The 17,490-nt window shown below is 34.7% G+C and overlaps 1 protein-coding gene across 12 annotated transcripts in view; it reads right to left on the minus strand.

Annotated features, from left to right (window-relative positions):
• PPP1R12A (protein phosphatase 1 regulatory subunit 12A) overlaps positions 1-17,490 on the minus strand; it is a 162,407-nt gene that overhangs the window by 19,173 nt on the left and 125,744 nt on the right. For 5 of the 12 annotated variants that reach the window (NM_001266093.1, XM_077952443.1, XM_077952439.1 and 2 more), the window contains 9 exon segments: positions 2,053-2,118; positions 4,164-4,285; positions 5,326-5,491; positions 5,677-5,877; positions 6,917-7,007; positions 14,255-14,431; positions 14,828-14,995; positions 15,893-15,997; positions 17,114-17,208. In NM_001266093.1, coding sequence (NP_001253022.1) covers positions 2,053-2,118; positions 4,164-4,285; positions 5,326-5,491; positions 5,677-5,877; positions 6,917-7,007; positions 14,255-14,431; positions 14,828-14,995; positions 15,893-15,997; positions 17,114-17,208 — 1,191 coding nt within the window. 12 annotated transcript variants of the gene reach the window in all.

Below are 17,490 nucleotides of genomic sequence, written 5' to 3' on the forward strand. Positions count from 1 at the left end.
TAAAAATATGCTTTTAAAGATAAAAAATATTAAAACATATAGAATGATATTCAGAAATATCTTTCTGACTATGGTATTGTAAGTTCATATAATGGTATACAAAGTTCCTGTGTAATTTCTCATCCCTCCATTCTCTAGATAACCACTGTTATCTAACTAACCTTTTCTGGACACATAACATCTATGTGAATATAGAAAATACTGATCTACACACATACATTGCATCTTATTTATTTATCTACATCCATTCTTCCTTTTTCTGATGGTGTAGCAGTTACTAGGTTTAGGTGAGATGACATGTAGCCCATGTTGGTAGCAAAATGGCTGCAACAGTTCAGTGATAGGCCCTGTCTATCCTAAGCCAACTATAATCTCATCCCTATGAGATAAATCAGCCTGAGGATGAAGCTGACACAAAGGACTGCAGAATATAACTGGAGTACATTTTCTTTGTTTAATCCAGTTTGACTTAGGTTTCATATTGTTATTTATATTTGTTATATTTATTTATATGTTATTCGTTACTTATAACTAAAAGAACTCCAACCTATTTGGAGTTACAACAAATAGATTGTTCTATTAAATAGGTTGGAGTTCTTTTAGTTATAAGTAACGAATAACATATAAATATAGATCTATTTAAAGTAAACAAAAAACACTTAAATTGAAAATAAAAAAACTTTTCTTTTTAGAAACAATGTTCCTCTTCATTTTAACGTATCTCACATATAATTTTAACAGTAAAACTAAATACAATATACATCAATATGCTTCAAAATTACAACTTTAAAAGCTAGATAATCTCCCTTCCACTCCAGCTTGGTGGGGGTTGGAGTCCGCATGATAAGGCAATGAGAGGTGTCAGACAGGGAAGGTTTACTAATTTCCTCCCCTCTTGTTTACCTGTCCATTGTTTTTCATGGAAAGATGAGAATTTACAGGGTACTACTGGGAAAGGAAGATGATGGGTAAGTTGATAGAATATAATAAAGAAGGGACATAGGTAAATTGGGGAGTTCTGATAACTGACAAGCAAATAGTTTAGGTAACAGTTAAAGCTTTAGGTCTGCAAATAATGTAACCTCAGAACCAATTCACTCCTTAATGTCTGGCCACCTAAAGATAAAATAAAATTTTGGGGTGGAAATAGGCAAACTTGGCCCTAAAATAATGTTCACAGTTACCTAGCAAAGGCAACCTACTTTTGTTCACTTCCTGTTACTGTAGATCCTTGCTGAGTAAAAAGAAATGTGTTTGCTCTATTAAGGAACTTCAACTCAAAATGAGTAAAATAATATTAATATGACCAGAATGCTATTTCAGGCTAAACAATGCCAGGTTTAGAACTAACTCGTGTTGTTCAGCTCTATCCTCATACGAATAGAAATATTTTAAATATTTTTTAGCTTTCTGCACAGCCAAACAATCAGGAAGCGGGTGGGGGAACTTTCAACCCTTGCTGGCTATGCAGCCTTGTCATTCAAACTTGCTTTAGGTCCTTCATCAGTACTGAGAGGAAAAAAATGTCTTTTAGATTCTAAACATAAAAATCTGTTGGAGACTCTAAATTTCTAAATATATGTAAAAGAAAGTTAAAAGATGCCTATCTTCTCCAGAACATAATTTTGAAATAAAATCTGAGCCTACTACTTTCGGATTTCCACTACTTCTGAGTAGCCTTTAGATATTTTCCTTTGGCCAAGGGTACTATTTCTTTTTTTGCTTTTTCTTTTAACGCCGAAGGTTAAATGACATACAATAAATTACATGCACTTAGAGTGTACAATTTGGTGAGTTTTGGCAGTTCTGTATATCCACAAAACCACCACTAGGATCAAGACCCAGAACATTTTCATCACCTCCAAAACATTATTTTGTGACCCTTCCCAGTCCTTTTAATCCTGATCCCCAGGCAAACACTGATATTGCATACCCGGCATGTAGGTAGAGTATGCAATAACTGTTTTGCATGAATAAATATAATAAAACACAATTTAAAAGGATTATTAAAAAATATGAATACTTCTCAATACAAAAAGTAATGGTATTTACCTGAGTTTCTTTCTTATTGGATCCCTCTTCTGTGTCTGATTGTTGTTCTTGTTCATTTTCATCACTCTAAAAATAGATTGCCAATTTATTGTAGGAAATTTTACTAATAACTTCAAAAATTATTTTTTAAAATAATTTTTGGGAGTCCTCTCTCAGAATATACATTGAGACATTTGTAGATAAAATTAGATGTTTAGGATTTTCTTCTAAATAATATGGGAGTTGGGGGATAGGGTGGGAATTTAACTGAAAAAATGAATACTTGGGGTAGGGCTCCTCACACTATTCTGTTACTTCTATAAAGTATATGTTTAACTTTTCTATATTAAAAATCAAAAGAAAAATAGAAAACTATTTTTTGATTTCCCCATCTGTTCTTCCTTTGTCATTTATGTATGATTTTCCTTCTCTTTTTAAACTTTTTAAAATAGACATATGCACTCTTGATTCATCAAGTTGAATATATATTTTGTCCACAGCATGGACAATGCAGAGATATTAAAACTCTTGAACTCCATTTAATACTTTCCCATATCTTTGTGCTATTGTTTTCATATGCCTTAGCTCTTTATATATTTTAAGCTGCATATGACAATGTTATTTGCGGTACATTTAATTAATTAATTAGTAATTAAGTAAAATGAAAATGGACTAAAACACTGTAATTAAAAAAATGTTCAGAAAAAAGTTGACCTAAATATGTTGTTTATTAAAAAAACACAAATAAATTGAAAATAACGGAAAATATATATTATACAAAGATAATCAAAGAAAGCTTTTCAAAAAAGCAGAATTTAAGGTAAGATATAATATTAAGAGATAAAGAGGAACATACAGTGAGAGATGGGTCAGTTTAACAGGAAGACAGCTGATTCCATGTTTTCAGTGAAAGAATGGATAGAAATTTTCTTTAAAAAGTATTTTTATAACAATAGAAGTAAATGTACTGCTACATACAATAGCACAGATATATCTTATAAACATAACACTGAGTTATAAAATTTATAGTTCTAGTCATATGCTCTTCAAAAACAGGCATAGTTAACTACGGTGTTAGAAATCAAGATACTAGCTAACTTTGAAAATGAGGATAATAGGGATTGAGAGGGAGAACATGGGGGCAATCTACACTGCTGCTTTTATTCATCATTCTGAGTGGTGATTACATAGATATGCTCCCATTGTGCTAATTCATTAAGCTATACATGTATGAGTTGTATTTCTGAACATGCCATACTTCAATAAAAGGTTTATTTTTTAGAAAATGGACACAAAATCAATGAATAGCAGTGTCAGGCCTACATTCAAGGATCAGGAAAAAAACACTAATTTTTACAAGACTGTTGTAATTTGATAAACAAAGCACTGTTTCTATTTAGCATGCCTTGAGATGGAAGTAATCTGTAATGTAGATCTTATAATGATATTTATGAAAATGAAATTTAAATAGACTCCTTAGATATTCTTAAAAGATGTTTTTACAAGTAAAGGAGCAGTTTAGCTATTATAAAATAATCAATACACGCACTCTGACCTTCAGACATTATTATTTCTATTCCATAATTAGGTCAGAACTACTCCTTTTAAGTAGTACCAACAATCTAAGTAGTTAACTATCCTTAAAAATAATTTTTCTCATTTAACAACTCAACTCAGAAAACACTGTGATGATTTAAGGAATATATAATCTAAGGCATATAAGAAATTATTAGTATGTACTTTTGGACACATTAAGAATACCACTGCTGGGTGCGGTGGCTCACGCCTGTAATCCCAGCACTTTGGGAGGCCGAGGTGGGCAGATCACAAGGTCAGGAGATCGAGACCATCCTGGCTAACACAGTGAAACCCCACCTCTACTAAAAAATACAAAAAATTAGCCAGGTGTGGTGGGGTGCACCTGTAGTCCCAGCTACTTGGGAGGCTGAGGCAGGAGAATGGCGTGAATCCGGGAGGCAGAGCTTGCAGTGAGCCAAGATCGCGCAACTGCACGCCGGCCGGGGTGACAGAGAAAGACTCCGTATCAAAAAAAAAAAAAAAAACAACAAAAACAAAACAAAACAAAACAAAACCAGAATACTATCAAATAATGTATTTTAATAGATTCTCACATCTTGTGTCCAAAATGAAACTCCTGTAGATCTTCTTTTCTCTCTTGGTCGCCGTCGTTCTCTAATTGATTTAGATTGTGATTTATCTTCTCCTTCTTTTTCCTCTTCTCTTTTTTCTCCCTCTGTTAAGGATTGCAATAAACCACAATATAGCAATATATCTTGACAATATTTTGCAAGGTAATTGTAAAAACAATGGGTAAAATGGGCCAGGGGACTATCCAGGGGAAAGGAAGATGATAGGCAGCTGCTACTGCTTAGCTCCAGCCAATTGTTGAGAATACAGATCCAGTGTTGCCAGATCTGTCAACTTTTCAAGAAATGACAAAAATCTTAAGTTTGAAGTGAGTATCTCTAATATTAAATGTTGGTTCAACATTTTTACAAACACGATGCAGGCCTCACATATAGCAGTTTAAAGAACTGAAATATCTCAATGATCAATATAAGAAAATATATAGCTGGAAATTGGGAATAAACTTTATTTTCTGGTGTTTATTCTACATTATTACTGATATTATCATGACTAATACTGTAAGATTTAGGCTTTAAAATATAAAATGCCTATAATTAAAAGTAATTTTATTTAGTACTTATCTCTGGTTTAAAGTAGGAATTACTCAGAATTTAAATAGAAAGTTTATATAAAATAATAGGAAATGGTAATAATGAGTATCAATATGCCAATATATAGTTGAGAGAAATGTATTTTTCAAGAAATAAGCATAAAAAATGTGTTTTAGTGAGATCATTACATGTATTTAGTAATTTCAGTTTACAACAATTTCATAAAAACTATTTAAATGATATGATCTACACAGTAGGCAAGAAATAGCTTGAAGCATCTGAAAAGTACTACAGTAATAAATTGCTTCTAGAAATAGTCACCCACCAGTTCTATATTAACTTTTCTTTGCAGGTGGACATGAAGATTTTTGTGAAATATTAGGTTATAAAAATATTAATATCAACTGCAGGCCATATTATTTTCTATTTCTGTTTTCTACTTTTCTCATTCTCAACCTTCATATTCTTTCTGTTTAGGTTCAATGAATCACAAGTTAGGATGCTGTTCCTTTTCTGTTGAATTACTATTTAGGAAACCATAATCCAAGGGATTATATGAAGAAAGCAAAGTGTTTTCAAAATTTGCTATTCTTACCTCTTTCATTTTCTTTTGTTATTCCTCTGGAGTAAGAAGTTATGCCTACAAGACTATTTGGCCTGTTTAGTTGACTTGAAGCATAGAGTGAACTGCTCATAGTAGAAAGTGAAGAGGATGGAGTGGCTGAACTTGAAGTTGATACTGGCCTATAACGCTGGTAAGTCTGTGAAACATTAAGATCAAAACCATTTGAAACACTAAACACAATTAAAAACATATCAAATTTCCAGCTAAAATCCTTTACAGTATTTTGTATATGGTTTGTTGGTATATAAATCTCTTGTATGTTGAGGATCATAAGGACTATTCATACCATTTGACTTAAATGTGTTTTTGATATACTGTTACCTCATCATACGTTCTGGAGTATTTTTGTTTATATTCGTCTTCTCTAGATGTTTCTGACTCCTTCTTTTCTTCTTGTTTCTCTTTATCTTGTTTTTCTTTTTCCTCTTTTTCTTTTTCTTCATTTTCTTGTTCTCTGGTTCGGGTAGAACGACTTCTTCCTATGGTTTTCTCAGCTTCTTGAAGATCAGTTAATGTCACTCCCTGCACACACAAAAAGATCAATATAATTATGAGATGCATTAAAGCTTGTTCAAAGGGATATTTTAGAAATACATATATCACATACAAATGCATTAAAAGTCAAATATGCATGTTTAGAATTGGTTTGCAAATGGAAACAGCAAGTTACATTCATTCTATGAAGAATCACCATTAGCAAGCACAATGATAGGTACTGGATACTCTATGCATATAAATGTTCCCCACAAGCTCAAAGTAGGGAAGAATAGCCAATATATATACTGTTTGTATATTATATTATAAATATTTATGTTTGTATATGTCTCTGTGTGTGTGTATATATATGTGTATATATATCTATATATACATGCACGACAATTGCTAAGGCTTAAAAGAGATTTCAATAAATTTTTCAAGATTTGACCTTGAAGAACAGGTTAGATTTCAAGAAGTGAAAAGTATAGGCAGAAAAAGTATATTAAGGCCCTAGCAAATAGTTCAGCTTGAAAGCTAAGTAATGGTAAGGACAGACAGCTGAATCTGGACTGTGGACCTTCCTAACTGTGGAAAAGTAGAAAGACACAAAAGTATGCATCATATATAGCATAATTAGAATGGCAAAATGGAGGTAAGGAGATCACCAGCCTGAATGACATTTTTTTAATACTTGCACATTAGCTGTTTAATACACCTAATATAAGACCCTATTCTCTGCCCACAACTTCCAAATATTCATAGAACTTTTAAATAGTTATTAGACATCATATATGATTATTCTAACCAAATACTCTGTGCCACACACTGTATTAGGAATAAGGATAAAATACTCAAAAAGACACAAAGGCATACGCTAATTAGATGAAATATAATAGTAACAGTGTAACCATACAAAAGGCTATGAGTAACCTTTACCTTTTGAGGATTTACTCACACTATATACTGACATCAATATTTTCACAACAAAGTGAAAAAGAGAAAGGTAACTTGTTTTACGTGTGTCTGTATATATGTTTTATATGCTACTTATGTAAGTTTTATATATTAATTACATTAACTATACCTGTGTTGATCTTCTGGATTGTCTTGCTTGTCTAGATCTTGCTTTTCTTTGGGATTCAGACTCTTCATCCCTAACAGGAGTGAGGTATGATCTACAGTAATACATTAAAAAAACCGTTAGTTGTAAATGCAATAACTGTGAATGTAAATATCTATCAATGTATATGAATAAAACATACAGGTTTAGTATTTTAATAAGTTTTAAGGAAAAGTCTTCAGAAAATGGTCTTTGAAATTCAATAATGCAATCCGATAATTTCTTTTTAGATTGGAACTTGTTATAGTTTAATAATAATAATAATTATTATTTTTTTTTGAGACGGGGTCTCGCTCTGTCGCCCAGACTGGAGTGCAGTGGCCAGATCTCAGCTCACTGCAAGCTCCGCCTCCCGGGTTTACGCCATTCTCCTGCCTCAGCCTCCCGAGTAGCTGGGACTACAGGCGCCCGCCACCTTGCCCGGCTAGTTTTTTGTATTTTTTAGTAGAGACGGGGTTTCACGGGGTTAGCCAGGATGGTCTCAATCTCCTGACCTCGTGATCCGCCCATCTCGGCCTCCCAAAGTGCTGGGATTACAGGCTTGAGCCACCGCACCCGGCCAATAATTATATTTTAATATCACATTTTAACTTCCTAACTACATTTAAAAAAATAATGTAATTTAATTTTAAGATGAAACTACATTTTTAAAAAGGATTTAGAGAACTGAAGATTAAAAATTTTAGCTCTACTGAAAGAAATAGAAAGATTTCCTTTAGCCCAATTAACCAGAATGGATAAGGAGTAAATTTTTTGTCTGTTTTTAACCGAGGAAGATCCTCTTCTCCAGCCCTGAAAACATCCCCCAAAAGTGGTAATCTAAGCATCTTATTTAATGACCTACTAAAAGGGGCTTTAATTTCTTCTCTACCTACAGTATTTTCAAACATTGGAAGACAGGTATCAAATTCCTTTCTAAATCTTTTTTTTTTTTTTTTTTTGAGACAAAAGTTTCAGTCTGTCGCCCAGGCTGGAGTGCAGAGGCGTTCAAATGATTCTCTCACCTCACCCTCCCCAGTAGCTGGGACGACCTGTGCATACCACCACGCCTGACTAATTTTTTTATTTTTAGTGAAGACGGGGTTTCAACCATGTTGGCCAGGTTGGTCTCGAACTCCTGACCTCAAGTGATCTGCCTGCCTTGGCCTCCCAGAGTGTTGGGCTTAAAGGCGTGAGCCACCGCACCCAGTCTCCCTGCATTCTTGTCAGTGTGCTTTTACTAATGACACTTACGTCAGACAACATGTTATTGTTCATACTTTGCTCTAAAAAATTCAAGTGTTTTTTATATATAAACAGCTTTTAAATCAGCATGTTACTCTTTTTCTGATATAAAGAACAGGTCTTGGCATTTATCGCCACTAAATTTCTTCTAATAAATTTAAGCCTATGTTTCCTCTTGTCTCCTATGTTTCCTCTTGTCACAGGGTATGCACCTTTTCAAAAGCATGTAATCTGTGTCAAAAGTTAAACAAGGCTGGGTGTCATGGGTCATGCCTGTAATCCTAGCACATTGGAAGGCTGAAGAAGGCTGACTGCTTGAGCCCACGAATTCGAGCCCGGCCTGGGAAACATGAGGAAACCTGTCGCTACAAAAAAATAGAAAAATTAGCCAGGCATGTGGCACATGTCAGTACTCCCAGTTACTCTGGATGCTGAGATGAAAGGATCACCTGATCCTGGAGATCAAGGTTGCAGTCAGCTGAGATTGCACCACCACACAGCCTGGGTGACAGAGTTGAGACTCCATCTCAAAAAAAAAAAAAGTTAAATAATTAAAGTCAAACAAGCAAGGATATGACAGAGCCCTGCAACACAACATAAAGCCTTTCCTCTGATAATCAATATTTCTTGGGAAGTCCAATCATTAACGCTTCATCCAATTACACCACCTAGCTCACACTTCTCAGAGAACACTTACAGAAGTAGAGTACAGTTGACTGCTGAACGCCACAGGTTTGAACTGTGCAGGTCCACTTATATGAAAGTTACACCAAGTGTGCCTGTCTCTTCTGCCTCCTCCTACCCCCTCCACCACCTCTGAGATAGCAAGACTAATCCCTCCTCTTCCTCCTCAATGTGAGGATGAAGAGAATTCTGACCTTTGTGATGATCCACTTCCACTTAATTAGTAAATACATTTTTCTTCCTTATGAGTATCTTAACATTCTTTTCTCTAGCTTACTTTATATTAAGAATAGAATATATATGTAACATACAATATATGTGCTAATCAACCGCTTATGCTATTGGTAAGGCTTGCAGTCAATGGTAGGCTATTAATTTAGATTTGGGGGATTCAAAAGTTACATGCAAATTTTTGACTGCACAGGGAGTCAGCACTCCTAACTCTTACAATGTTCAAGGGTCAACTGCATCTCTATCTTCTATGCTGTTTAAATTTATGAAGTTTATTCCACGTATTCCCCTCTTAAAACCCCAGGCAATGATCTACTGAGTTTTCTTTATTCAAATGCTGCCCTTTTTTTTTTTTTTTTTTTTGAGAGGGAGTCTCACTCTGTGGCCCAGGCTGGAGTGCTGGGGCATGATATCGGCTCACTGCAAGCTCCGCCTTCCAGGTTCACGCCATTCTCCTGCCGCAGCCTCCCGAGTAGCTGGGACTACAGGTGCCCGCCACCACGCCCAGCTAATTTTTTTTGTATTTTCAGTAGAGAAGGGGTTTCACCCTGTTAGCCAGGATGGTGTCGATCTCCTGACCTTGTGATCCGCCCACCTCGGCCTCCCAAAGTGCTGGGATTACAGGCGTGAGTCACCGTGCCAGCTCAAATGCTACTTTTAAAAAAGGCTCTTTCTTGGCCGGGCACGGTGGCTCACGCCTGTAATTCCAGTACTTTGGGAGGCCGAGGCAGGCAGATCACCTGAGGTCAGGAGTTCGAGACCAGCCTGACCAACATGGAGAAACCCCATCTCTACTAAAAATACAAAAGTAGCCGGGCTTGGTGGTGCATGCCTGTAATCCCAGCTACTCAGGAGGCTGAGGCAGGAGAACTGCTTGAACCCGGGAGGTGGAGGTTGTGGTAAGCTGAGATTGTGCCATTGCATTCCAGCCTGGGCAACTAGAGAAAAACTGTGTCTCAAAAAAAGATTCTTTCTTTTGTTAGCTTTAGCATTCTTCTCAATGTGTAATTCATTTTTTTTAGCCTAACACTATTCATACAATCATAATAATAAACCTCTGAATTTACTGTGGGTTTTATGCCTTTTCTCTGTGTCCTTTAAAGCTCTCAGTTCAGCAAGTATAGCACATCTTCAAACATCCTTAGAATCATCTACCATTTTTTCAAAACTCTTTTGAGAACCCTCATTCCTTTTATATATATAAGGAAATCATATTTCTTTCTACAACCCTGAAATTTTTGGAAACCGCTTCTCTAAAACTAGAATATATGATATTATTCTTGGCATTCACCTCCTTAGATAATTAACCCTAAGATGACCAGGTAATTTCTCACGCAAGATCTTAGTTGCCTCAATTTCATCAATGAACTCTTACTTATTGCTTAAAATTAGTTCCGAGAACTGGTTCTTCTTGCTGTTTCTACATAATTACATTTGTAGCTAAGTCAAGAAATTCACAAGATGGAGTTTTACTTGAATGGGACATCCAATAAACTTATATTAAGATGAAAATTCCATCACTATTATACTTTGACTTTAATTTTATTTAGATATGCGATACTATGTTTTTATAACTATTATAGTGAGTTTCCTGGGACAAGTAATTCAAAAGGAGTAAGAGAATAACTAATAATCTTGTTATTAAAATTTAAGAACATTAATTCTGGGATATGAGAGGGGCTTGGGCTTGTTACAAAAAACGGTTGTATAAATTAGGGAAATGCTACATATTCTAACCTTCTCTAAGAAAACCACAATAACATATTAAAAGGTCTGTGATATAATGAGAAATGTAACCTGTATTAACTTGGCTTAACTCAGTATTTCCCAAGACCATTTAAATAGAGAATCCTCCACCCCGACCCATTTTGTGGCATATCCAGTAAATATAAAAAAGTGCTCCCAAGAACATCAGCCTGGAAAATGTCCAATGGCTATTTTTTCCATTCATGCATTTAATTTAAGTATGTACCTACTGGCCCTATGCAATTTATTACTTTTCAGACTTCTACCAAATGAAGAGAAGAAAAAAGGAGATTAAACTTAAATGTGATAGTTAATCTGGTTAAACAAAGTTTATAGCAGACTGTGTATAGTAGCTTATGCCTGTATTCCAGCACATTAGGAGGTCAAGGTGGGAAGACTGCTTGAGGCCAGGAGTTTGAGACCAACCTAGGCAACACAGTGAGACTCCATCTCTACAAAAATTTAAAAAATTAGCTGGGTGTGATGGCACACCTGTAGTCCCAGCTACTCAGGAGGCTGAGGTGAGAGGATCCCTTGAACCCAGGAGGTCATGGCTGCAGAAACTATCATCACACAACCACACACAGCCTGGGTGACCGAGATCCTGTCTTGGGAAAAAAAAAAAGTTCACAGCAAGACAGATAGGGTGCATGTTATCACTTTAGTATTTCATGAGCTGCTCTAAAACTAAACATGAACGTGAACTACTGTCAGATTTGATTACAGTCAAATGTTTCATATTTAGTTTATAACAGAGAAATTTGCATTGATACTTGGCTCTTTTTTATTACCGTGGCAAATAGTACTATCAACCATTACACTCTCTCCCAATGAACCTGGATTCCTCTTCAATAGTTTCAAATTGCCACAAAAGTCAATAAATCTATCATACCTGGTTTCACATATGAAGGTTAGGGGGATTAAAGTTACTAATTGAAAGACTTATAAAATCTGCACCTGCAGATAATTTTAATTTTCCATGTGACATTCATCCCAAATTAGCATAAAAATATAGCTTATCAATTTGTAATATAAACACATTTCCTTTATTTGATAATTACCATCTAATATTCAGTTCCTTTCTCCTCCTTTGGGGTACCTATCTAGAGCAGACCTCTAAGAATACGACATAGAGAAGAAAAATAATTTATATATTTTCTGTACTTTTAATTGCAAAGAGCTGATCATTAAAAGATGGTAGAATATACCCACCAAACCCCACTGTTGCCTTTATCATTGCTACATCACACTGACCTTACCTACTGCATCTCTTTCTTAGAACTATACAGGGTATATAATTTTATTCCTTAGATGCTTACCATTTTCTGAGCAACCCAAATAGTATACCTGTGTTGACTTTTTTGTTGTTGTTTTAGCCACAGTATATTCTCAAATTATCATATATACATTTTTAAGGCAAATTTTAAATCATATACATTTCAGAATCATTGATGAAATTTAAATAAAAGACAAACAGAAGAGGCCAACAATGTATTCAAGATTGCAAACAATTATTTCACATGGAACAAAACACAAACACTGATATCACTGCAAACATCACTGAAACAAGGTAAGACAAAAAATCTCTATAATATAGACCACAAAAAATGTCACCAGACACATTTTTTTCTTACGCAATTAGAGTATGTTGTTTAAAAATATATCCAAGTGTTTAATTTTCAATCTTCAATGTCTTCCATTAAAACTAATTAGGACTAATTCTAAAAGTCAAAACTCAATTCTCTTCAGCAGAATAAACAATCTGTGGGTTAAGAATCATAATTTGTTCTGAAACAATTGATGATTCTGGGGAGACATTTATTAGGTTTTGTCACTGGAGACATTTTCAAAAGCACTGAATGCTAGAGACAGAAAAGATTCTAGAAGTTAAAAATATAAATCAAACACCTCATTTAACAGAAGAGATTCTGACTCAAAGATAATTCTAACCTTAAGAATCAAGGCAGAGTAAGGAGTTAAGAAACCAAGAACTTCTGATCCTTCTTCCTTTCAACAACCCCTCCCAACCCCACCAACAAAAAAAGTAAACCCCTCAAACTTAAATGATGGATACTAATTTCTGTTGGCTCTATGGTCTTACTGAGAGCACTACAACAACCTAAAACTGACTTAAGTTTATAGGAAAAAAGGGAAGAATAATTAAAATATAATATGTGACCTATACTGGTACTCAAATCACAAACCACCATTTGCAGTGGCATTATAAAAGTACCACTAAATTTCATCATAGAAGTACAAACAAAACCTAAATATAGACAAAAACTAAACATGCAATGATAGAAGAAAAAGTTAACACTAACTTACTACTTTTCACATATTCAAACACAAATATTACTGTGAGGCCATTACTACTACAGGCCAGGCACTTCACTTGGCAACAGAGAAAAAAAAAACTCTGTATGTAACTACTACGTGACAGAAATAAATCAAAGTTAATCTGGTCAGCATTTTAGTAAAAAAAAATTAGTTACATAATTTAATTTTGCAAGAATAAAATATAAAAATAAGGCTGACATTTGATTTCCTAAGGTTTTCTTTTTTTTTTTTTCCAAGAGGAAAAAAAAGCTAGGGACTATGCATAATATAGTAGAAAGAACTGAACTACTTTTTCTGCAATCTTGGGGCAAGCCTCAGCCCTCACACCAATAAACCATACAAAAGTAAAATAGTCACATATTATCTCTGGGTCTGTTTCCTTCGGTAAAGCAAGGAAATCCCAAAAGATAGTTAGTAAGCTCCTTTGTACATCTATGATTCCATGCCAATAGGCGGCAACAGAAAGAAGTGAGCAATGTTTTAAAAATATTTAAGCACACAAAATAAATTCAAATACTTTGAAAAAAATCTAAATAATAAGTGCTTTCTATGTATCAGAGACAAAACTAAATGAATGTATTCAACACACTTAAAATTATCTGGCTTACATTTATGCACAGAAGTCTTTCCTTACCAAGAGAATCTTCATATAAAATTCTCAAAATCAACAGGAACTAAACAGTTCAACATTCTTCAAATTTCTTAATGGAGGAAACAATGAAAAGAATGATAAAACCTGTTTTTGTCATGTTGCATTTAATTTTCCGTGTGTTGTGTGTTCAGTTCATCAAAAAATTTTTTTGAAATAAAACCACCTTAGAAACTAAAATGTTTAGGTAAGAAAACAACTGTCTTGTTCACTGACTTTAAACAAAAAAATATTACTTCTGTCAGAGATGGATCACAAAGCCTAAATACAAATAATTGCTAGCTGTATTTAGTTCTGAGCTGACAGGGTATTTCATTTATTACTCTACTGGAGAGATGGTCGTCAACCTCACAAGATCTTTTTCAAAACAAAAAAACAACTTTGATCACTGGGCAAGATATATCAGCAGTACTGTTATGACCTTTACACACCTGCGTCTCTCCCTGACCTCTGTTGTGGAGGAGACAGTGCCAGCAGTAGTTGTAGTCAGGGTTGTGGTAGAAGCTGCAGCATTTACAACAGTTGGAGCAACAGGAATGGTCACTGCCGTAGGAACACTGTCCTTTTCTTTTTCAGTACTATCCTCAGCCCACAAACGATTTGAGGTACTATAGCATCATAAGCAGCAACACAAAAAAGAGAAAAGGAAAACAGCTAAACAACGAAAGCACTTTCTAGCAGCTGAAAACACATGACTATAGGGATGGATTTTTTTAAAACATAAGGTGAGACATCCTTAAATTATGAACCAAAAAGCTCTCCCAGAGTTGTCAAAGAGAGAAATTTACATTTTAAGCAGTCTAATTCAAGGAAAGTTCATTGTTCAGGAACTTAAATTTTCCCCCAGACATGCATAATTGCCTCATGTTGAACCAATTTTTGTTTGCGAATAAATTTAACAAGATAAATGAGAAAATCCAGAGCCCCACAATCTTCTAAACAAAAACGCATGCACATACATAAGCACACAGTAGACCTGAGCACAAAATGTATCTGTGACTTACCTGCTTTGTGTGCCTGCTGAGGAAGAACCCGTTGTAATCTTTGTAGTAGTGCTTGTGCTGGAAAGCAGGCTTTTCTGAAGCCCAGCTGCAGAGGTAACTGTTGGTGTTGATGTGGTGCTTGGAACACTAGAACTAATCAAATCATCTTGTCTTCTACCAAAGGAGCAACTAAACAAAAGAGTCATATCTATATAGGATGTGTTTGTATGTGTATTCTAGAGTTAATGTCTATACATTATACAAATTACAAAGCTAGAAAAAAATTAAAAACTGTGTTCCTAAATACACCACCAGCTCCAGCACCAAGAGTTGCATCTACGACTTGCTAGAGTTTAGACAACTTCACTAATTTGGTAGTGTATCATTTTACTGCCTCCTCCCAACTTTCTCAGCAAGACAATGATCTGCTATTTCACATTTTTGAAACTATTCCACACCATATGGTCATGCCAGGCTGAGCCTGAAAAACACACTTTGGTTTTGTACTACCCACGGAAAACAAGACGTTGACATTTTTTGAAGAAAATTATTTCAGCAATGGGTCAGATACCTCGGAAGTAACCAATGCCTACATGAAACTTGTTCACATCTTACTCTTCTTTTTGGTTGCTTTTAGTAAAGAAATTGTTTATAGGGCTTTTTTTCCTCTTCAACATGATACTACCAACATTCCAATTGAAAGCACTTCTATAGTTCTGAGTTCTAGGGCAAGGCAAATCTTTCCAGATCAACAATGACAACCAGATCAATTAAGACACTGGCCTGTTTAAATTGTTCTAGTCAAGGAGTTCCTTCTAAAGGAGTTCCTTTTAAATATGTAACAATCTAAAAAACATTTCATAATATTTGAAGCTTAATTATATACTAGAAAGGCATAAGAACAAATTATCACCCATCTTTAAATATATATCCTGTGTTTAGAGTAAGTTTTAAATAACAAAAACTCATAATATTTAATAAAAACACGTATTTGTTTAAAATGATGTTAAACTGAGGGCTCCAAACAAATTGCCTCATATTTTTATAAATGAATACATAAAAACCACTTAAGAATAATATTATTACCTTTTATGATAAGTTGATCCTTCATTAATTGAGCTATTTTTTTTAAGATCATCTTCCCATTTTCTCCTTGTATATGAACTACTTGTTCGCAAACTTGAAGAATCTCTGTTAAAAGAACACCCTTCAGATTCTGGTAGATAATTTTAAAATGGGATTAAAAAGGCTGTACACCAGTAAATATTAATATAAGCTGAAACTAGCAAAAACCTTTGGGAGGACACTTGGGAATATTTATCAAGAAGATAAAATAATTTCAGTACTAAGATTATACCCTAAGGTATAATTTTTCCCCTAAGTATAGGGGGAAAATTCAGATATTTACAGAAATATACTTTTTGATCACAAAATATAAAGTAGGGGAGATGCTTACTTTAACCGCAGAAGATCTACTTTATAGTATACTACGTGCCAATAAAAAACAATGCTTATTAAAAATATATATTAACATACAAGACTGCTTATGAGATCCTAGGGGAAAAAAATCAAAAGCTGGATATGATAACATGATTACAAGTATATTAAAAAGTCCTTGGCCAGTCACGGTGGCTCACGCCTGTAACCCAGCACTTTGAGAGGCCGAGGCGGGTGGATCACGAGGTCAGGAGTTCAAGACCAGCCTGGCCAAGATGGTGAAACCCCGTCTCTACGAAAAATACAAAAATTAGCTGGTCGTTGTGGCAGGTGCCTGTAACCCCAGCTACTCGAGAGACTGAGGCAGAGAACTGCTTGAATCCGAGAGGTGGAGGTTGCAGTGAACCGAGATTGCGCCACTGCACTCCAGCATGAGTGAGAGTGAGACTCTGTCCCCCCCCCCCCCAAAAAAAAAATTCAAATTCTATAAGCTGAAAAATAGGAAGAAACAAACTAAAATATTTAAATAAAAATATTTAAAACAAACTAAAATGATTAAGTCAGGGCTTTCCTTCCCTTCTTCTTTCCCCTTTCCTAAATGTTCCAAATATTTAGAGAACTTAGTTTGCGACCTATCTCCTCCCACTTTCCCCTCACTCTGTTCCAGCCACAACTTCTTTGCTATTTCATGAACATACTAAGTCTGCACCTCCTCAGGACTATGTAGTTGGTATTTTCTCCTTCAGGAATACCCTCCATCTCTTCCCACAATACATATCCACACATAATTACAATGCTCATGTATTAACTCTCATGCTAGATAATAAAGATTTTATAGTGAATGCATAAAGCAAATAAAAATGAACTCACCTGTTTTCTTTCTCTTCAATGTCAGATGTACTGGCTAGTCGTCTTGGTATTGTAGGTGCAACATATGCAAGCCTAGTTCCTTTACTATCTTTCTCCTACACAACAGAGAAACAAGTAAAAATTAATTTGTGTACTGACTATAGACAATGCTAAAAGTATTAAGAAAAGGTTATTCAATAATGTATAATTACATACCTATCATAGTTTACAGTATTTCAACAATTCCTAAACTCTAAAATTAATGTCAATCAATAATTAGTCTGTTCAAAGTAGTTTTCTTTCTCTTTCAGTCTAGAATCAGGTAACATTTTAACTAAGAAAGGAAAAAAATTCCTCCACATTTCAATGACTTTTTCTAAAACTTCTATAGCAGATTA

This window comes from Macaca mulatta, chromosome 11, assembly GCF_049350105.2.
Source record: "Macaca mulatta isolate MMU2019108-1 chromosome 11, T2T-MMU8v2.0, whole genome shotgun sequence".
Classification (NCBI taxonomy): Eukaryota; Metazoa; Chordata; class Mammalia; order Primates; family Cercopithecidae; genus Macaca; species Macaca mulatta.